This window comes from Gracilinanus agilis, chromosome 1 (assembly GCF_016433145.1).
Source record: "Gracilinanus agilis isolate LMUSP501 chromosome 1, AgileGrace, whole genome shotgun sequence".
Classification (NCBI taxonomy): domain Eukaryota; kingdom Metazoa; phylum Chordata; class Mammalia; order Didelphimorphia; family Didelphidae; genus Gracilinanus; species Gracilinanus agilis.
The window spans coordinates 213,837,726-213,860,561 of NC_058130.1; the positions used below are offsets into that span (position 1 = coordinate 213,837,726).

The 22,836-nt window shown below is 41.4% G+C and overlaps 1 protein-coding gene across 1 annotated transcript in view; it reads left to right on the top strand.

The window, feature by feature from the left end:
- Positions 1 to 22,836, top strand: part of ADAP1 (ArfGAP with dual PH domains 1) — a 200,169-nt gene that overhangs the window by 175,963 nt on the left and 1,370 nt on the right. The window contains exons 7-10 of the mRNA XM_044660092.1: positions 2,749 to 2,832; positions 12,412 to 12,474; positions 13,919 to 13,990; positions 21,887 to 22,115. Of these exons, the coding sequence (XP_044516027.1) occupies positions 2,749 to 2,832; positions 12,412 to 12,474; positions 13,919 to 13,990; positions 21,887 to 22,115 (448 nt within the window). The remainder of the gene's footprint in view (positions 1 to 2,748; positions 2,833 to 12,411; positions 12,475 to 13,918; positions 13,991 to 21,886; positions 22,116 to 22,836) is intronic.

A 22,836-nucleotide genomic window follows, 5' to 3' on the forward strand; every position in this document is an offset into this window, starting at 1 on the left:
ATATATATATATGCATATGACAGAGAGATACACACACACATATGGAAGAAACCTTTACCTTCTGGCTTAGAATAAATATTACATAATACTGTTCCAAGACAGAATAGCAGTAAAGGCTAGGCAATGGGAGTTAAGTGACTTACCCAGGGTCACACAGCTAGGTCATGTCTGGGGTCAGATTTGAACCCAGGATCACCTGTATCTAGGCCTGACTCTCAGTCAATCCACTGTCACCTAACACTATATATATATATATATATATACACATATATATATATTTCTTAAAAATAGGTTGTATGTAGGAAGAGTTTACAGATTCCTTTACAAACTTCCTCCATGTTCTCATTCGCATATTAAAATGTTTGTGTTTGTTGCTGATTAAATTAATGATAAAAAAGTTATTTTTTAAAAAGAGAGAACAAGATTCAAACTGAGGTCCTCTGACTCCAAATTCAAGGCTCTTTCTTTATTCAATTTTTTTCTATTTTTTTCTTCTTCCTTCCCTCCTTCCCTCTCTCCCTCCCTCCCTACCTCCTTCCTTCCTTCTCTTTCTTTCTTTCTCTCTTTCTTCCTCTTTCTTCCTCTTTCTTTCTCTTTCTCTTTCTTTCTTTCTTTCTTTCTTTCTTTCTTTCTTTCTTTCTTTCTCTTTCACTCTTTCACTCTTTCTTTCACTCTTTCACTCTTCCTTCTGTCCTTCCTTCCTTTCTTTTTCTTTCTTTCTCTTTCTGTCAATATCAGTTCTAAGATAAAAGAGCAGTAAAAGCTAGGCAATCAGGATTACATGACTTGCCCAGGGTCATGTAGCTAGGAAAAAGTCTGAGGTCAGATTTGAATCCAAGTCTTTAACTCCAGGCCTGGAGCTCCATCCACTGTGATACTAGAGCTTTTTTCTAAACACAAAAGAACCACACAGAACCAAAAATGGTATTGGAGTCAAACCATTTTCTAGTCATTCTCTCTCAGCATTCTCTGGAAGGTGTTAGAATGCTATTATTGAAGCAGCTAGATGGCACAGTAGCAGAGCACTGGACCTGAGTCAGGAAGACCTGACTTCACATTCTGCCTCAGACACCTACTAGCCGTGTGACTCTAGATGAGCCTCTTAACCTCTGTGTGCCTCAGTCTCCTCATCTGTAAAAATGAGGATGATGATAATAATAGCACCTACCTTCCAGGATTGTTGTAAAGACCAAATGAGGTATTCTTAGAGAGCTTTATAAAACTTAAAACTATATAAATGTTCTTATTGTACAAGAGAGGGATAGTAACTAGACCTGAGCTCTCTTTGGGATACAGGACTCCTAGTTGAGGAAACACCCTCTAACAATGCAAGTTGGCACCATCTCTACAACCTGTGGTCTTAGAGACTCGCCTAGAGCACAGAAAGTTTAAATGACTTGCCCAGTGCCTAACATGTGACCATTAGGTGTTGGAAACTGAACTTGAGCCTCCATCTTCTTGGTTTTTAAGCCAGCCCTCTATCTACTACTCTGCCAAGAGCTTGCCTCTTTCAATAATAATGGCTGATGTTTAGATAGCTCTTTAACGTTTAGAAAGCATTTTATCCTTACAACAACCCTGTAAGGTCGGTATCCTTAATGCCCCTATTTTGCAAATTCAGGAAACAAATGAGGATGGTTAAATGACTTGCCCAGGGTCACCTGGCTAGCAAGTATCTAAGGGGGTATTCAAACTTGACTGTTCCTGACTCCAAGTCCAACAGGGCCACCTAGCTGCCTGGGTTAATTGTAAACAGCTAGAAAGTAACTAAAGAGGCAGCTGGGTAGCACAACAACTAGAGTCAAGAAATCCTGGGTTCAAATCTGACCTCAGACACTTCCTAGCTATGTGCCCCTGGGCACATCTTTTAACGCCAATTGACTTAGCCCTTGCCACTCTTCTGTCTTAAAACTGATAGAGATAAAAGGTAAGGTTTATAGGGCAGATAGATGACTCAGTGGATAGAGCACCAGGCATGGAAAAAGGAAGTCCTGGGTTCAAATCGGACCTCAGACACTTCCTAACTGTGTGACCCTGGGCAAGTCACCTAACCCCAAATGCCTAGCCCCTACCCCTTTTTTGCCTCGGAACCAATACTTAGCCTCTGTTCTAAGACAGAAGGTAAGAGTTTAAAAAAGAAGGAGAAGGAGGAGAAGGGGAAGGCGGCAGCAAGGGTTAAAAAAAGGGAAGCCATCAATAATCAAATATTGCTTTGTATGATATAAAAGGCCCTGATGGTCTGGAGTTAGTCCCAGAAGTCTTCATGGAAGATGGGGGTCGGGGGGAGCCGAACAGAGCACCTGAGTGGAGGTAGGGGAGGAGGGAAAGTGCTATGGAAATGTCCTTGATAGGAGTCACTTGGAAATAGCATCTTGCCAATGTGACGTGCTCCACAAATGTTCAGGATAATATGGGATGATTTCCGAGACTTCAGTTCATCAGACTCCTTTATAGAAAAATTACCCCATAGGATTGCAATCAGCTCCTCTTTAGAGACAAAGCCTCTCAAAAAATGTGTTTGAGGAAGAGAAGTAAAGCCAGCATTTAGCCCCTGGAAGCAGAATTACCTTCCTAGTTCCCAAGATTTTATTTATTAGTTTCCAGTAAACAGAGTCTCATTTGACTCCTGCCTTCCTCTCCTCTGTCCACGGTTCTGACTGGTCCCCTGGATGGAAGAAGCAAATCTCAGTTCTCAGGAGAGTCTCCTGACCGTGTCTGTTTCCTCACCCTGGTTTCTTTTCTCCCCAGGAAATTGTGGATTGGTTCAATGCCATCCGGGCAGCCCGATTTCATTACTTACAAGTGGCGTTCCCTGGGGCCAGTGATATCGATGTGAGTTGGTTCATATTTTACTGGTGTAGCACCTTAACCTCTCGAGGCGGGTCCAGTGGCTTGATGTGGTCCTCCTATTCTCCAAGGCTGGTTTCTCTCATCAGAGCTACCCCGCCTTTATCACCTCTTCCCACCCTCAACCACCACCAACTGTCTTTTCTGAGAGAGTTAAAAGGCATATAAGGGGGCAGCTGGGTAGCTCAGTGGATTGAGAGCCAGGCTTAGAGAAGGGAGGTCCATGGTTTAATTCTGCCCTCAGACACATCTTAGCTGTTGTGTAGTTGGAATTTTGTATCCCAGGACAACATTCCCCAGAATTCCTTTAGTATTTCCCAGAATTCCTTTCTTCTGCATCCTCACGTATGTCCTTATGTTTTGTTGTTAAACGTTTCTATAACCATACCCTCACGGTCTTTTTTTCCTGCTAATGCGGCTGGAAAAATGCTCTTTCTCTCTTTCATTTTACCTCCCTTTTACTTTGAGTTATTATTAATAAATCTTATAAAATAATGCTTGGAGTATTTGGATATTTAATTTTAATTTTTATTTCATTCTAGTCTTACACTGTGTGACCCTGGGCAAGTCACTTAATACCATTGCCTAGCTCTAGCCCTTCTGCCTTAGAATTGATACTAAAAGGGACAGCTACATGGCTCAGTGAATAGAGTACTAAGACTGGAAACATAGGCCCTAGGTTCAAATCTGACCTCAGACACTTCCTAGCTGTGTGACCCTGGCCAAGTCACTTAACCCCCATTGCCTAGCCTTTACCAATCTTCTGCCTTGGAGCCAATACACATTATTGATTTTAAGATGCAAGGTGAGAGTTTAATTTTAAAAAAAGAAAGAAAGAAAACGAATATGTAATAATGCCATATAGAGGGTATATACCAGTAAAGAGTAAGAGTAAAATAAAATTCCATATGAGATCTGAGAAGGAAGGTTGTTCCTAAATGGAGAGATTAGGGAGGATTTCATGAAAGAGGTAAAGATTAGAATAAATTAAACTTTTTAAATTAAATGTTATTATTTCTCATTAATAAGCATTTACTTCTACTTCCCTCACCCATTGAACAAAAAAAGGAGGAAAAAAGGAAACCTTTGTAATAAGTAATCATAGTCAAATAAAGCAAATTCCCACATTGGCCATGGCCCAAAACTCCATGTCTTGAGTCTATCCCCTCCACCCCAGGCTGGAGGTGAATAGTCTTAGGTCATCTGTAATTGTGATTGGTCATTGCATTAGTGAGAGTTCCCAGACTTCCAAAGTTAATTTTTCTTTTTTTTTTTTAAAATCCTTACCTTTCTAGGTTTTAAATTAATGTCCAAAACTCTGAGTGTTATATTTTATAAAGTTTATTAATAATCACTAGAAGTAAAGGAATAAAAAGGTAATTATCTAACAAAATAAGATCATGTGACCAAGCTCTCCTTGTCTTTCTAAAAGGGATGGTTCCACCAAAGCCAGGACAGGAAAAGAAGAGAGCAAGAGGCAGGGCTACACAAAATGTATATCCTCCCTACATCAGCATGGAATGTGAGGAGAGTGGGATGCTGGGAGTAGTAGTTTTAGGGTACAGAAATTCTAATTACACACCTTCTGTCTTAGAATCAATACTGTGTATTTGCTCCAAGGCAGAAGAGTGGATGAGGGCTAAGCAATGAGGGTCAAGTGACTTTCCCAGGGTCACACAGCTAGGAAATGTCTGAGGCTGGATTTGAACCCAGGACCTCCTGACTCCAGGCCTGGCACTACCTAAGTGGTCCTTTGCTATTTTTCTTTTTAAAGATCCTTACCTTCTATCTTAACATCAACCCTTTATATTGGTTCCAAAGAGGAAGAGTGGTAAGGGCAAGGCAATGGGAGTTAAGTGACTTACCTAGGGTCACACACTGTAGTTTTTCTCTATAAGAAGAAACTCAACCTTAAAAAACATGAAGATGAAGGAGAACATTCCAGACATAGGGCATAGTTTGAGCAAAACAAGGAAATGGAAAAGACATGTTCTGGGGTCAGCAGTCATTGGGGTGGAACCTGGATTATGTAGATGGGAGTACTATGAAATGAGACTGGAAAGAAGTGGAAAGGGGCCAGACTTTGGGGAAGCCTGAATGCCAGACAAAGAAAATGGAATTTTAATGGACAATGGGCAGCCACTAAAGATTTCTGAGAAGATGAATAACACGATCAGATCTAGGTTTCAAAACAAGTTTTCAGGCAACAGTATGAGAGTTGGACTATAGGGAAGAGAGAGAGAGAAGGCACGGAGACCATTTAGAAGCCTTTTACAGAGGGCAGCTAGAAAGCCAGGCCTCGAGACAAGAGGTCCTCGCTTCAAATCTAACCTCAGATATATCTTCACTGCCCGGCCTTGGAACCAATACACAGGATTGATTCTAAGACAGAAGGTAAGGGTTAACAAAAAATAAAGCCTGTTACAGTAGCCCAGGATAATGGTAACGAGAGTCCCTGAGCCTCTGGGCTGACCCAGTAAGGTCAGGTTCTCTCATTTGGCCCACTGCCCTTACCTGTAGTAACTCTAGGAAAATCTCCACGTAGAGAATAAGTCTAGCTTGTGTCTGTGTTTCCCCAAATGTGGGTAACCAGGCTGCTTGCTCCCATACCAGCAGCCAAGGGAACAATATGGGTATCAAATATGGCCTCACTTCTATTTTAACCCATAGAAAATGAGGACAATCAAAAGGACTTTCAGGAGCCAATAAACTGATGCAAATATCCATACACGTATAATAGTAGGCAGCTAGGTAGCATAGAGGATAGAGCGTTAAGCTCGGAATCAGGAAAACTCATCTTACTCAGATATTTACTAGCTGGGCAACTGTGGACAAGTCACTTAGCCCTGCTTGCCTCAGTTTCCTCCTTTGTCAAATGAACTGGAGAAGGAAATGGCAAACCACTCCAGTATCTTTGCCAAGAAAACCCCCGAATGGAGTTACAAAGAATCAGACATGACTGAAAATAACTGAACAAAAACAATATATGCATAGATATCCATATCCATAGATTATGTTTTGTGTTATATACATCTATGTGTATATTGTATATGCATATTATATATGTGTATATATTACATATAACATAAAAATAATCCATCATCACCAAAATTTTAGAATGTTCCTTGGAGATCTTCTGGACTTCCCTAGAGAGAAGAAGCTAAGCAGTAATATCTTTTCACATTAGACCCATGTCCCAATAATTTATAAACTGATTTAGATACTCTGCTTGCTGTGCTTGCAAAGTATCTTCAGTGTATATCAGTGAAGTGAAGCTTATAAATGAACTTCCCTTCAGGGCCAGGCACAAGGACTCTAAGGGGACTCTTGTTATAAAAATAAAATATTTATTTAAAATATGAGGATAAAAAGGATTTCTAACTCTAAGGGATTCTAACTCCATCCAAATAAAACTCCCTGATTCTGCAAGGAACCACTTCTCCTGTGTCCACATGTTACACAGATCCTTCCTGATCTGACTAACCCAAATTTTTACTATTCTAAATAAACTAACACTATTATCCTTATAATTCTTAACTTCGCCTCCAAGTTATTAAAAAAAAAAAAAAAAAAAAAAAAAAAAAGGCTAGCTGGCTGAGTCTCAGCAAGAACCAAGTTGGGACTCTGTGCCTTAACAGACTCAGAGTCCAAACCAAAGACCAGAGTTTTCTTTTGTCTTCTCAGACCCATAAGACAGTAATAAATAGACAATAGTGTTTCCTAAGTTGGAAAAAGAAAACATTAAGCTCCTTCAGGTCTTTCCCTCCTTTCCTTCTACCTCAGATAGTGAGAGAGAGAGGGAAAAGAAGTCACCTCCTCCAAGCCCCCAGAGAGAGAGTTTGTGTGTGACTTTGCCAACTGCCAGAGGCCAATTGCCATTCCCAGGAGAGAGTAACTGCCACAGAAAAAACCATTAGACTTGAAACTGACACTGTCTCAGCTTTATTTGAAACTCCAATTTTTTCTCATGCCAGCTTCTCTACTTCTTATCTCTAAACTAATAAAATAACACTTATTTGTTAATATCATCCTTATAAAGGACTGGAAAAATTTAAACTTTTTGTAAGGTATGTGGCTTTCATCTTTTAGCTGCAAGGCCCTATGAGTGATTTCTTTCTCCAAGGTAGGATTCTATTCAGAAATTATGTGGATCCATCAAAATATATTTTAAAACTCCTAAGAGGGCCATGAATCCAAAGTTGAGTCCATGTTAAGTTCAATAAAATTTAAAATACAAACTTGAACTAGATGACCTCTAAGGGCACCTCTTAAGGGTATTTTTCTATTACTCCAAAGCCATTTTGTATTTTAAATTTTATTTTACTCCATTTATTTTTTTTAAATCCTTACCTTCTGCCTTAGAATCAATATTATGTAATGGTTCCAAGACAGAAGAGTGGTAAGGGCTAGACAATGGGGGTTAAGTGACTAGCCCAGAGTCACACAGCTAGGAAGTGCCTGAGGCCAGATTCAAACTTAGGACTTCCCATCTCTAGGCCTGGCTTTCAAGGCAGCTGCCCCATTCCATTTTATAAATGTAGAAACTGAGAGCTGAATGAGTGTGATGTTCTGGAGATTACACTGAAGATCACCTTCTTTCTCAAAGACCTGACATTTGAACTTGGGGTCACCCATAAAGCAACCCACAAGGATGGTCTTAGATTCTCACTAGGAATTACAGTGCCCAGGAATGTTTTTAATCCTTCTACCTCTACACAGGATATATAACCTCCTGACAATTGCCCATAAACTACCCTCATGAGCCACGTGGATGAGCACATGCTCACTTCTGCCATGTGCTTCTCCAGGAAATATGTTCATTCCTTTGTTGCTGCTCTTTCTTGAGCTGGAACAAATCCACCATCCAGCCATTTCCTTTGGATGAGCAAGCAAACTTATACAACTCAAGTACATTTCTGTCCCACAGCAGCCATTGCCAGTTCCTTGGCATTGCTCCTCCTGCTCCAAGGCTCTTCCCCACTCTTATCAATCCTCCCCTCAGCTGACAAAATGATGTTCCTGTAGGACAGGTCTGAACGTGCCACTGACGCCCACTAGTCAGGCATCCTGTCCACTCCAGAAGCCTAGAAGAATTTAGAATCTCTACATCTTTTCAAAGTTTAATTCAGACGCCAACTCTTTTCCTGATTCCCTGCCCACCAACTGTACAACTCTACAAATATTTTGTATTGACTTCTCCGTGTTGTTCCCACACACACACACTGAACCTCCAATAGAATATAGTTCCTTGAGGTCAGGGACTGTTTGATGTTTGTCTTTGAACCCCTCCTCCCCAGCCCTTCATTTCATAATATGGGAGTTCCTATCCCAGTGAAATCCAAGATCCAGTCCCATTCCCAGCCCATAACACCTAAAGCAGAGCCTCACACAATGTTGGTGTTCATCTTTTGTTTTCAAAGAGGGCCTGCATCATCTTGGTCAGGATTCAGTAAATGGATGTTGAATTGATAATGGTGGAGTCCTGAAGGAAGTAGATGGCCTGTCCCGGAATGAGAACAAAATCTGTTCCATAAAACAAATACATTAAAAAAAAATAAAAAGTCAAATTGGAGCCATTTGTTTTACCCACATCTTGGTTTTACATGAGCCTAGAGAAATTAGGAGAAAGTTCAAAAAACAGGAAAAAGAAATTGGCCAGATAGAGAGGAACAAAAATTGAAGGAAAAATCAGAACCGAAGTGAGCAGATCAGATTACATCATGACCCAAACATGCCGAGGAAGCCCAAATTGTTTCGAGCTGGAGACTATTCCCCTTGCCAGGGGTCACTGAGCTCCACATTTGTTTTCTGAGTAGTAATTATTTTGGCTACAGCTTTCATGCCGTTGGCTTCCATTTCCTTTCTTCGCCTGAGATAGCCAGCAATATGCATGACTTGGGCCCCTGCCCTCCCTCTAATACTGTCCTCTGTCAATCAGTAAATGCTATGCGCTAAGCACCATGCTAAGAACTGGCAGGGCAGAGAAAGATGAAAAACATCCCTGCCCCCAAGAAGCTTAAACTCTAATAGGAGAGACAACGTATAAATAACTAAGCATACACACACACACATACACATATATATATGTGTGTGTATGTGTGTGTGTTTGTGTAGGAGAGAGAGAGTGTGTGTGGAAGGTAATCTGAAAGGGGAAGGCATTATGAATCTATTCTGGGGGGGACAGCTAAAATGGCTCAGTAGATTGAGAGCCAGGCTAGAGACAAGAGGTCCTGGATTCTAATCTGGCCTCAGACACTTCCTAGCTGTGTGACCCTGGGGAAGTCACTTAACTCCCACTGCCGTTACCACTCTTCTGCCTTGGAACCAGTCAGTACACAGTGTTGATTCTATGATGGAAGATAAGAGTTGTTGGTTGTTTTTTTTTTAAAGAAGAGGAAGAAGGAGGAGGAGAAAGAATAAGAAGGAGGAGAAGAAGAAGGGGAGGAGAAGGAGGAAAAGGAAAAGGAAAAGAAGGAAGGAAGGAAGAAAATGAATGAATCTATTTTCTTCCTCCTCGTAGGGAGACTGGAAGCAGAGCAGTCAGGATAGGGAATCTAAGGTACTTAGAAAGCATTTTGTTAGGACAGATAACTCAGAATAAGTAAATGCAGCCACAAAAGGCTAGCCTCCCCCAAGGTGAGCCTACGCACTCGAATTGCTGCTAAGATACATGATGGCCACTTATCTTTCAGTATTATCTCTAAGTGACCACAGCCAAAGGCCTCAACTAATTCTAGAAGCTTTCAATTATATTTGGAAATGTAAACGTAGGAGTTCTTTCCTTTTTTTATGTCACGGGCAGACTAGTGAAGTCTATTGACCCCTTCTCAGAATAATGTTTTTAAATGGATAAAATAAAATACAAAGTGTTGCCAAGGAAACCAGTCATCCCGAGATACAGTGTATAGATAGGAAGAGTCCAACCACATACTCTGTAACTAGAGTTAATTTCAAAGTAATGATGAACAAAAACTATTTCTAGTTATCTACCACAATGGTAATATGATATGAAAATCTGGCCTTTCTATTGGCCACAAAGTCACAGGAACTGCTAATACTATGGCGGTTTTTTGTCTACATTCATAATTTAAGGAGATGCTTGATTTCAGTTGGAGGTTGGTAGAAATACAGATGAATTTCTTTCCCAAGTTCATGGATCTCTGAAATCTTTCCATAGCCCTCTTGGGAGTCTGTGAATCCAAGTTAAGACTCCCCGGCCTGGCTCCACAACTCCCCTTGGTCAGGCTTCTGGCTCAGCCCCACATCCCCCAAGGCTTTCTGAGCATCCTGTCACCAAGTGACTTCCAAAGGCTGTCTGTCCGCTTTCATGGGCCACAACACATGGGAGCCATTTTGATCTTTGAATCCTGGTCCCATTAAACCTATAAGTTCATGGCAACTCAATCTGTGGCATTTGACCTGCTTCTTGAGCCTCTGTGGCCAGATAGAAGCCCAAGTGGTTCCTTAAAAAAGGCCAGCTGTTGACATCATTAAAAAATAATCCTGGGGCAGCTGGATGACTCAGTGGATAAAGAGCCAAGCCTAGAGAATGGGAGGTCCCCAAGTTCAAATTTGGCTTCCAGTACTTCCCAATTGTGTGATTCTAAATGCCTATTCCTTACTTCCCTTCTGCCTTGGAACCAATATTTAATATTGATTCTAAGACATAAAGTAAAGTTTTAAAAGGTAATAATGATCTTAGGGCAATTAAGTGGTTTAGCGGATAGAGAGCTAGAACTGGAGAATGGAAGGTCTGGGGTTCCAATCTGGCCTCAGACACTTCCTAGCTGTGTGATCCTGGACAAGTCACTTAATCCCCATTGCCTAGCCTTTACCACCTACTACTTTGGAAGCAATACATAATATCAATTCTACAACAAAAGGTTAAGGTTTAAAAATAAAAGTAAACATAATCCTTCCCTGCATTTTTCGCTCCCCCCCTAAAAAACAAAACAAAACAAAAACAATCCTACCTGCCAAAACTCTTTTTTTTTTTTTTTTGCATTTTAAATTTTGTTTTTTTAGAAAAAATTTCCATGGTTACATGAGTCGTGTTCTTACTTTCCTCTTCGCCCCCCCCAGTCCCTCCCCCATAGCTGACATGCATTTCCCCTGGTTTTAACATGCATCATTGATCAAGACCTATTTCCATATTATTGGTATTTGCACTAGAGTGATCATTTAAAGTCTACATCCCCAATCATGTCCACATCAACCCATGTGTTCAAGCAGTTGTTTTTCTTCTATATTTCCACTCCTGTAGTTCTTCCTCTGAATGTGGGTAGTGTTCTTTTCCATAAATCCCTCAGAATTGTCCTGGGTCATTGCATTGTTGCTAGTACAGAAGTCCATTACATTCGATTGTACCACAGTTTATCAGTCTCTGTGTATAATGTTCTTCTGGCTCTGCTCCTTTCACTCTGCATCAATTCCTGGAGGTTATCCCATGGAATTCCTCCAGTTTATTATTCCTTTGAGCACAATAGTATTCCATCATCAGCATATACCACAATTTGTTCAGCCATTCCCCAATCAATGGACACCTCCTCGTTTTCCATTTTTTTGCCACCACAAAGAACGCAGCTATGAATATTTTTGTACAAGTCTTTTTCCCTATGATCTCTTTGGGGTACAGACCCAGCAATGCTATGGCTGGATCAAAGGGCAGGCAGTCTTTTAGAGCTCTTTGGGCATAGTTCCAAATTACCATCCAGAATGGTTGGATCAGTTCACAACTCCACCAGCATTAGTGTCCCAATTTTGCCACATCCCCTCCAACATTCGTTACTCTCCCCTGCTGTCATTTTAGCCAATCTGCTAGGTGTGAGGTGATACCTCAGAGTTGTTTTAATTTGTATTTCTCTAATTATTAGATATTTAGAACACTTTCTCATGTGCTTATTGATAGTTTTGATTTCTTTATCTGAAAATTGCCTCTTCATGTTCTTTGCCCATTTATCAATTGGGGAATGGCTTGATTTTTTTTTTTTATACAATTGATTTAGCTTCTTGTATATTTGAGTAATTAGATCTCTGTCAGAGTTTTTTGTTATAAAGATTTTTTTCCCAGTTTGTTGTTTCCATTCTGATTTTGGTTGCATTGTTTTTATTTGTACAAAATCTTTTTAATTTAATATAATAAAAATTATTTATTTTATATTTTCTAATTTTTTTCTAACTCTTGCTTGGTTTTAAAATCTTTCCTTTCCCAGAGATCTGACAAGTATACTATTCTGTGTTCACCCAATTTACTTATAGTTTCCTTCTTTATATTCAAGTCATTCACCCATTCTGAATTTATCTTGGTGTAGGGTGTGAGATGTTGATCTAAACCTAATCTCTCCCATATTGTTTTCCTGCCAAAACTCTAATAGCAATACACAAAATACCAGGAGTCAGGGGAAGTGATGGGGATTGGGGAGCCAGCCTCCCAGAATTAGTAAGGAGGTTAGCAGAAAGAAAGGTAGGCTGAGAAGAGAAGGGGAGTGACAGCCAAATACAAAGCAAGTCTGTCCCATGAGTCTGCCTGATACTATGTTCTCTGCTTTCTTTTGTTGGCTACAGCTTGTGCCAAAGCTGTCCAGAAACTACCTGAAGGAAGGGTACATGGAGAAAACGGGACCAAAGGTGAGATACACTCTTATTTTCTACTACAAAGACAATCAGATATTTTCATTGTTTGTTTTTTGTTGTTGTTGTTGGGGCAAGATCAGAGGCAGCTGGATGGTATTGTGGATAGAATGCCAGACCTGGATTCAGGAAATCTAACCTTAGACACCTGCTGTGTGACCTTGAACAAGTCACTTAAACTCTGCCTGCCTCTGTTTCCTCAACTGTAAAATAGACATCATAATAGCACCTACCCACCTCATGGACATGTGCAAATTGGAATTTCAATTTATATACCATGTCAGTATTGACTAAATTTACTTTTTCTTTTAATCTAAAAAATAAAAAAAATTAAACATTAAAAAAAATTTTAAATAAAATAGTATTGTTGTAAGTATCAAATGAAATAATACTTGTAAAGGGGCAGCTAGATGGCTGAGAGCCAAGCCTGGAGATGGAAGATCCTGGGTTCCAATGTGGTCTTGGACACTGCCTTGCTGGATGAGCCTGGGCAAGTCACTTGACCCCATTTGCCAAGCCCTTGCTGCTCTTCAGCCCTGGCACTACCCTGGCTCATTTTAAGACAGAAGTTAAGGGTTTATTAAAATAATAATAATATTTGTAAAGCATTTCACACAGTGTCTCGCACATGGTAAGTAAGCCCTCAGAGATTGCTCATTTCCTTTCCTTCCTTTTCAATAATGGGGGGGGATAGGTAAAATGGCCTTCTTACTACCCAAAACCATTTCACAGTGGAGCCCTGGTTTCCTCTTTAGCCCTTTCTCTTTGAAGGCTCAAGCTGGGCCATCATTTGTCTCTCAGGACCACTCTTTGTGGATGACTGGGCTTAGGGATTGGCGGGGGAAAGATGGAAGCTGGGAATATGGAGGCAGCCCTATGCCGGCCTTTTATGAACAATAGAGAGCTCTTCTTGTCTTCCTGAGGCACATGTCTCAGATATGGCAGTCTTCCAAACCCCAGGACCATGATCTCATTTGGGAGACCTCTTAACAATTAGAGTTCTGTCCAATGGACTTTACCAATGGATGAGGCCTTCAAACAAACATCGCTTAATTGCTTATCAGGTATGTTGCAGAGGGGATTTCAATCTGGGTAAGGGCTGACCGAGACATCCCCTTAGGTCTCTTCCAACCGGGAGTTTCTGTGTTTCTATGGCTATCCAGGACTAGGAGACTTCCAGGGAAAAATTAAATTTGGCAACAAAAGATTGAAATTTCCTGGCAGCCTGATCAATGGTGAGCTGGCTGGGAGAGGGAGACTATAGACTCATAAAATCCCTGAGCTGGAGGGGGCCTTTGTAATTGATCATCCAGCCTTTTTATATTTGAGGAAACTGAGGCCCGAGGTGAGAAAGTGACTACCCAGTCAATGACTGAGATCAGAACCCAGTTCTCTTGACTCTGAAGCCAATGCGCTTAATCCTTTATTTCTGTTTCTTCAGCAAACTGAAGGCTTCAAGAAACGCTGGTTCACCATGGATGACAGGAGGCTCATGTATTTCAAAGACCCTCTGGTAAGGGCATGGATGGCGCCGTGTTTCCTTTGAAGCCAAAGAATGAAGACCACCCCCCTTTCAAAGAATGAGGGCACCTTCTCCCTTCCCCTCCCAAAGGGGGACAATATCGTCTTACTCCCTGCTTTCTACAGCACCCAAAATGGGAATGATGAGTCTTAACCCCCTTCTTCTCTAAAAATGTGTGCCTTGGATGTCTTATTCCCTCCCTTACCCTCCCCTCCAAGATGAGCGCCTCCCTCCCTCCCTTCTTCACTCCCATGGCACTCCAGCTCCCTTCTGGCCCCTAGATGCTATGAGAAACCTTGAGATACCTCAGCTCAGCCTAAGTATAAGCTGTGGCTCAAAGCCAATTTGCAGGAGACTTTCCTTATTGATGGAGATGGATTACCCCACATTCTTAACTTACATAAGGGGCAGAATTGGCAAGAATTTGAGAGACGAGAGATTTGGTCTTCTGGCTTCTGTCTGCAGGAGAGAAAACACTGGATTCCAGATTCTCTCTTTAAAAAAAAAAACAACAAAACACCAAACCTTTCCTTCTTAGTAACAGCTCTAAGACAGAAGAGCAAAGGCTAGGTAATATGGGGTTAAGTGACTTGCCCAGGATCACACAGCTAAGAAGTGAGGTCAGATCCGAATCCAGGTGCTCCCAGCTCTAGGCCTGGCTTGCCACCTAGCTGCCCTAATTTCATATTCCCTTCAAGGAAAGGTCTTTAAAGGAAAGAAAGGAGGTAGCTGGGTAGCTCAGTGGATGGATAGCCAGGCCCAGAGAAAGGAGGTCCTGAGTTCAAATCTGGCCTTAGACTCTTCCTAGCTGTGTGACCCTGGGCAAGTCACTTGACCCCCATTGCCTAGCCCTTACCACTCTTCTGCCTTAGAACCAATACACAGTATTGAGTCCAAGATGGAAAGTAAGTTTTTTTTTTAAATAAATAAATTAAATGAAAGGAAAAGAAAGAAAGACTCTGTGAAGAAGCCAATATATGGAGAAGCAGGCATCTCCATTATGTCCCTATCCCCAACTTGCTATACAAGAGACTTCAAGAATTTCCTCTTGGGGCAGATCTGGAACCCTCTCTCAGGTTCTTGCCAACTGCATCCCTCCCCACAGGGCTGGAGGGTTGAGTAAGAATCAGTTTCTACCAACTAGGAGAGTATTATACAAATAGCTTTGAGCTGGGATTACATAAGTGTTCAGTCTTCTTAATTGAGCCCAGACTCTACTTTGTGGTTTTTCTAATCAGGAGTAAGGTTTCCCATCCTTTCTCCTTCCCAAGATCATTGAAATAACAATGGACATAGGGAGGCAGCTAGATGGTTCACTGGACAGAGAGCCAGACATGGAGATGGAAGGTCCTGGATTCAAATCCTAGCTGTGTGACTCTGGACAAGTCACTTAGCCCCAATTGCCTAGTACTTTCCACTTTTCTGCCTTGGAACCAATACTTAGTATTGATTCTAAGATAGAAGATAGAGTTGTTTTTTTTAAAGTAATAATAGTTGATAGGCAGGTAGGTGCCTCAGTAGATGGAGAGTCAAGTCTAAAGACCAGGACAGGAGGTCGTGGGTTCAAATCTGGCTTTAGACACTTCCTACTATGTGACCTTGGACAAGTCACTTAACCCCAATTGCCTAACCCTTACTATTCTTCTGTCTTGGAACCAATACAACAACAACAACAATAATAATAATCATAATAATAGCTGTTATTTATGTAATGATGTAACCTTTCTAAAGGAGTTAACATACTATCCTTAGCCAACCTGATTTGTTCCTCCTGATTGCCCTATGTAGTAGGTGTTATTATTATCCCCATTTTACTGATAGAGAAACCAAGGCTCAAAACAGGTAAAGTAAAGATGGGAGACCAAAGAGTGTCCTTAAATAATTCTCATCATCCTCTGGATTTCCTGCTCATCATGACCCCTGGCCTTCTCATCACCAATTCTGCCTCCAGATTTTTCTTGTTCTGGCTCCCCTCTAGTGGGTGAGAAAAGCTAGCTGCCATTGGAAGAACCATTTCTTTCAGCAGCCAATTGGCCACAGCTTTCCAACAGAGCTCAGTACAGATGCCATCAGCTGCAGGTTCCATAAACTTCTCTAACTCATATCTGGGCTCTAGAATCATCCCTGGGATGGGAAGGAGTTATTAAGCCAAACCCATAGACAGTATCCCAGTCATTGTACCAAGTATTAGAAAATCAAAAACCCAAGTGAGCAGTATCTGCTTTCAAAGAGCTTATGTTCTGATGGGGAAATGTTCACAGATACATAAATTAGGGATAGATATAATAATAGTAATAACAACAGCATTTACATAGTGCCTACTATATACCAATCACTATGCTAAGCACTATATAAATATAACTTTATTTGATTCTGAAATAATGTAGATCCTTAATGGGATGGTGATGATAATGTAGAGATACCAAGGTTTAGTTGGTTCCTTGGTACCCTACAGTGAAAAGGCCTTTGAGCCTCCTCACAATGACCAGTGTGCTTCTCAGACTCCCAGACAGATTTTAAAAACAGGACAGGGATTTAGTTTTGGAAAAACAGTAAAATGAAGGGGAGGATTAAGGAATTAGAATTCCCTAACTCTAAAGGTTCTAGCTAATGTCCCACCTTCAAAGATTTCTGCGTGGTGATTTCTTCATTTTCTTCCACACTCCCTGATCCCTACTCTGTCTCTAACTTCCCAGAACTGACTAGCTACCTGACACTATTTAATCCTCCCAGATTACTTTTGTAGGATAAACAGGTCTTTTGGATAGCTTCACGGTGAAACCTTTATGTCAGCATTCAACTCTAGTAGGGTTAGGCCCAAGTTGGCTTCTGACCTTCCCAGCCCAGGCAGTTTGTACAGGCTTGTCCAAGTCACAGGTCTTCTGAGTTGACGGGTACTTCCAACTTGCAGGAACACTGATGATTTCAAGTCAATGAAGGTTTTTTTTTTTTCCAGTCAGAAACAATAGGGATCAAGGTATTTGGCTCCAAGTGACAGGAAACCAAAAACCTCCTCAGTTCACTGAGATAGAGAGGAAGTTCCAGCTCCCTATAATCCAAAGGACAGGAAGTCTAAGAGCCTCCCAGTAACTGCCTGTGTTCACTTTTATCCCCTTCCCTGTATTCCAGAACACAGCCTCGTCAGTCCCACAGCATGCAGTCAGGTTCAAAAACCTCTCTCTTTGCAAAATCTCTCTCTTTTACCTTTTTGCAGCCCATTTCTCTTCTTCCCTTCTTACAATTCCCACACTGGGAGATAGGTGCCAATTTTAAAATCAAACATGAATTTATTCTATTTAATTTATTTGCAGCTAGTAGGTTTTTTAATTTAAAATTTTTGACAGATAATTAACAGAACAATGTCTAGGAAGAAAGCAGTATGTCGAAAAAGGAAGGAGTTAAGGCAAACAATGAATATAGGACTGAAAGAAGTTGGTATAGAACAGACTAAAGAATTCAAATAATGAACATTATTTATTGAGAGGCTAGAAATACAAGTAATTTTTACTAATATAAGTATAAAAGCAGTGAAATCATTTTTCTGCCCAAAAATATAGAAGCCATGGAGAAAAATGAAAAATTAAAAGAATACTGATATTATTTTTAAAATTCAACTTTACTAGGTCTCAATGCTTAGTTGTCTTCTTCACCAAGAAGTAGTATGAGATTGAGTTTTGTTTTTTCCAAAGCTGCTGTTTTAGCTCAAGCACACATTTATTAAACACCTCATATATGCCAGGCATTATATTAGGCACCAAGAATACAGATACATCAAATAAAACAACCCCTACCCTCAAGGATCTTACATTTCAGGGGCATCTGGGTGGCTAGAGAGCCAAGTCTAGAGATGGGAGGTCCTGTGTTCATCTCTGGGCTCAGATATTTCCCAGCTGTGTGACCCTGGGCAAGTCACTTAATCCCCATTGCCTAGCCCTTACCACTCTTCTGCCTTGGAACTGATACTTGTTAAAAACAAAACATAACACTGAGGGGCAGCTAGGTGACTCAGAGGATTGAACATCAAGAGAGACAAGAGGACTAGGGTTCAAATGTGACCTCTAACACTTCCCAGATGGGTGACCCTAGGTAAGTCACAGTAACCCCAATTGCCTAACCCTTACTGCTCTTCTGCTTTGGAATCTACACTTAGTATATACTAAGGCAGAACATATGGGTTTAAATAATAATAATAATCAAGCAAGCATTTACCTAATATGTGCCAGATTATATAGATACCTAGAATACAAATCCATCAAATAAAACAATGCCTGCTCTCAAGGACCATACATTCCATACGAGACCAGGTAGATATGGAAGACTATTTGGTCCTCCCTATTTCATCCTGCCCCATGCCATGCTCAGGAACCTAATTGTCTATAAGTTATAGAAAACTGTCAACCGGCCCCCAATATAAATATTGTAGGAAACAGGAGAATTCAGACTATTTCAGAGCACCTCTTCCTATTCCCATATCCATAAAAGTATATGTTTTGGGGGCAGCTGGGTGGCTCAGAGGATTGAGAGCCAGGCCTAGAGATGGAAGGTCCTGGGTTCAAATATGACCTCAGATACTTCTTAGCTGTGTGACCCTGGGCAAGTCACTTAACTCCCATTGCCTAGCCCTTGCCACTCTTCTGCTTTGGAACCAATATTTAGTATCAATTCTAAGACATAAGGTAAAGGTTTAAAAAAAAAAAACGTAGATGAGATGTAAAAGCAACTTAGTTCAACCCCCTCATTTTTCATAAAACCTAAAGAGTGTTTACAGTCACCCTGGGTAGAAGCAGAAATGGACTCTGGACTCTTGTTCCATTGGATGTTAGAGCTGATGGGAAGGAGAGAAAAGAAATATTTATATATTTTAGTAACGATAACCAAATTAAATTTTTAAAAGAATACTAGAGCCAAAGGATACTTAGAGATCATATTGATGTGGGAGAAGCACACCCAAGTTTGTAGCAAGGTCTCACCCCAAGAATGAGAGACTCAAACTCCATTCAATCCAGAAGTAAAAGAATTGTATTTGAAAAAGAAATGGTTTATGGTGGTATATAGCCTACTGGCTGCTGGAAGAGTCTGGGGGGCTAATCAGGTGGCCTTAGGGTGGATGGATAAGCCCAGGGACTAGTAAAGTAGCCTCTTTGGAGCTGATAGTATGGAGGAGCAGCTCTGCTGTAGAGTGACAGCTTTCATGCAGGAGTGGCATCTTCCATACCCTGTGGATCAGGGTTGGCATGTTTATTGGGGGTCTGGTAGTTTGGCATCTCCCATTCTAAACTCAGTTGAAGGTATGTTTTGGAGTTTGTTGCCATAGGGAATAAGGAGCAAGCATAAGATTGGGGGATTCTTCTGGAAAGCCAGAATTCCCAGTGTGCAGGTTCCATGTTCCCCCATTGTCCACCGTGTTATCATTTGTCAATATGGTAGAGGTCTTGCTGCCCTTCTAGGATGAGAACACTGGGAGAGAGGGAGATTCAATATCTTGGAGGACCACTAGAGGTGATTAATTATGTCTTTCAGTTCTAAGAGTAATTAACAAAACAGATTAGACACAAAGCTAATGCCCAGTATAGAATATTACAGACCCAGTAACAGAGTGAGTGACTGGTCAATCTGCAATTCATGCCTGACTAAATGTTGAAACTACAGGTTTTGCAGTCAATGTTTAACCAGTGCTTACTAGTGAGAAATGCAAGATTTCAGAGTATGAGGGTCCCATTCCTATTACTACCTCTCACTGCCCATTCCCCCCTTTTAAAAGCCAAGAAATTAAGAAATCTTGGGAGAATGGGCAAAGGCCTTGACTTTTATAACTTCTTTGGTCATGTCTTTGGAAAGGATCAATGGGCTTGATCCAGGGGGTGGAGAGTGGACTCCAGGTGGACTGGCAATGGATGGTACCATCTGAAATCCAATAGAGTGTAACCAAGAAGAAACAAAATAAGTGAGAATATTTAGAAGACAGGGACCAAAAAACCAGGAGGAAGAATATTCTCAGTGGAAGAATAAGGAGGAGGTCCAAGATGGAAAATGAGCAGGAGCTCCATGGGAATCCCAGGTTTGCAGGTATCTGTTCCTTTGGCACTCTCCTGACTTGTAGTGGGTGCTCACAAGATGATGTGGATCCCTCAAGAGCCTGCAGGAAAACTTTGACAATATGTATTAGATTTGCCCCACTCTTCCTGATGGACAGATAAAGTAATGAACCTCTTACCTCCCTTTTTTGAAGAGAGAGGTAGAGGTGAAATATCAGGCCAGTTGAGGTGGATTTTGGCCTAAGGCAGTGATGGGCAAACTTTTTAAAGAGGGGGCCAAAGGAAAGGAAATGCTCATCTGTCAGTCTGTTTCTAAGGCAAGTCTTTAGAAGTTTCGTTGTATTTTATCCTACTCACTGTATTCATCAGATTAGGAATAATGTCGAGCTGCGGGACAGAACATTTCAGGGAGCCAGCATCTGGCCCACAGGCTATAGTTTGCCCATCATTGGCCTAAGGTGTCCTTATCCTGATCTTAAGTACCCTGTAGAAATACGGAAGAAATGAGTATGCAGATAAAGTAACACAGAAAGCAAAGATGATACAATAACAATTAACAACATTAACTTCAGGCTTCTTTGCATTTTAGTAGCTTATCCCCAGTGTCAACAAAATTTCATCTCAGATCTCACATGTCTCATGTAGTTATCTGAGCTCCAAAAACCATCTTTTCTCTGACAGTCAGGGATAGATCTCTCTCTCTTTAGAAGATTTGCTTCTTTGATTCCATGTTGCTTGCAGAGATTCTTTAGATATTCCTGCTAAAATCTTTTACAAAGCAGATCTCAATACAGATTAGTCCAGCTTTTATGAACACATACATTACAGCATTCTTGTAGATAGATTTATCCACCCCATGTTTAGTAATTACACCAATGAATTAACATGGAAGATATTGTCAGACACTTCTTAGTTGTGTGACCCTGGGCAAATCACTTATCCCCCATTGCCCTAGCCCAGGGGTCGGCAGTGTATGGCTCTTTCTGCAGGAGCCATAAAGTCAATTTTTTTTCAGGCGCCGTTACAGGAGCGGCACTGTGAGCACTGTACGGCTCTCACGAAATTACATTTTTAAAAATGTGGCGTTTATGGCTCTCACAGCCCAAAAGGTTGCCGACCCCTGGCCTAGCCCATATTACTCTTCTACCTTAGAACCAATAAGGTTCTAAGGCAGAAGGAAAGGGAGAGAGAGAGAGAGAGAGAAGAGAGAGAGAGAGAGATTGTACTCCAATTGAAATCAAGATTTGGAGTGGGGTACAGATACTTAGGTCAGTAGTGGAACATATTTGGTTGCTACGCACATTCAAATTTCAAGGACCTCAATTACCAATTCACTTGGTTGTCTGAGATATGGAACGACATATAAGACTGAAAGCAATCACATCGTACAATTTGCCTTATGCTCACATCTTCCTTATTTTCAGGAAAGGAAATGAATATCCTGGGCAACTCCCCTAATTACCTTGAGCTTTCCTTTCCTCATTTGTAAAATAAAGACATTAATACCTGCACTACTGAGTAGGAGCTGGATAAAGAAAGAACTATGAGGGGCAGCTAGGTGGCTCAGTGGATAGAGCAGTGGGCCTGGAGTTGGTGAGTTCAAATCTAGTCTCAGCCACTTATCCTAGTATGTGACTGAGCAAGTCACTTAACCCCAATTACTGAGCCCTTTCCACTCTTCTGTCTTGGAATTGATACTAAGACAGAAAGGAAGGGTTTAAAAAGAGAGAAAAGGGGGAGAAAAAAGAATATAATACTACTTTGCATGTATTGGAAATAGGGATAGTGTCCTTGGGCACGTAGGATGGGTCTTAATAAATCATTGATGACTGGCTGACCTTCTCCTCCTCAGGATGCTTTTGCCAGAGGGGAAGTTTTCATTGGCAGTAAGGAAAACAGCTACACGGTTCTTGAGGGTCTTCCCCCTTCCACCCAGGGCCACCACTGGCAACACGGCATCACTATCGTCACTCCCGACCGAAAGTTCCTCTTTGCCTGTGAGACAGAAGGTGACCAACGGGAATGGATGGCAGCTTTTCAGAAAGTGATTAATAGGCCAATGCTGCCTCAGGAGTATGCAGGTGAGAGAGGCTACCCCTGTTCTTGGCCACCTGTGAGGTCACTGGAGACTTGCATGGTCCTACTAGTAGAATGACTATTTGACCATAACAGAAACAAGGATGCCAAGGAAACTCTTTCCTCCTGGTCCTTACCTCAAGCTTCCCAGACCGCCACCTCACTGACTGCCCCACTTCCATATGGAGTGGGATCCAGCCCCTCTCAGAAGAGTTATTTTTTCAGTCTCCATTTAGCTGCCTAAAGGAGAAGGAAGGAGTCAACAAAAGGACTTTTACCTACTTTCTTTTTTTTCCTGGCCCTCTTAAAACGTTTTTCTTTTATTGCCTCATTAAGTCCCCATGTTCTCCCCCTTATCACTGGCAAAAGAGAAAGGAGTGAAAGGGCAACAAAAGAGGGGGAATGCTGCAATTCCATCACCCCGGGTCTGGCTCTGTGAGGCAGGACCATCCCCTGGGAGGATGGTAGCCATGGAGACCAAAATCCTGGGTTGAGTGGCTGGGGGAGCTGAGGTCACCACTGTCTTGTTTAGGGTGGGCTGTTGGCAAGAGGTCTTGAAAGCCCATCTTCCCCATCTCCCCTCTGTTTGGGCAGTGAGCGAGCAGGCCCCTGGGGTAGGAAGGAGACAGGAGCTCAAAAAACATTCTCTCCAAGTTTCCAAAATCAAAGGGGAAGAGCCTCATTTCTGGGGAGACAGAGGCTGTTGGCAAAGCCAACATGTGGGGA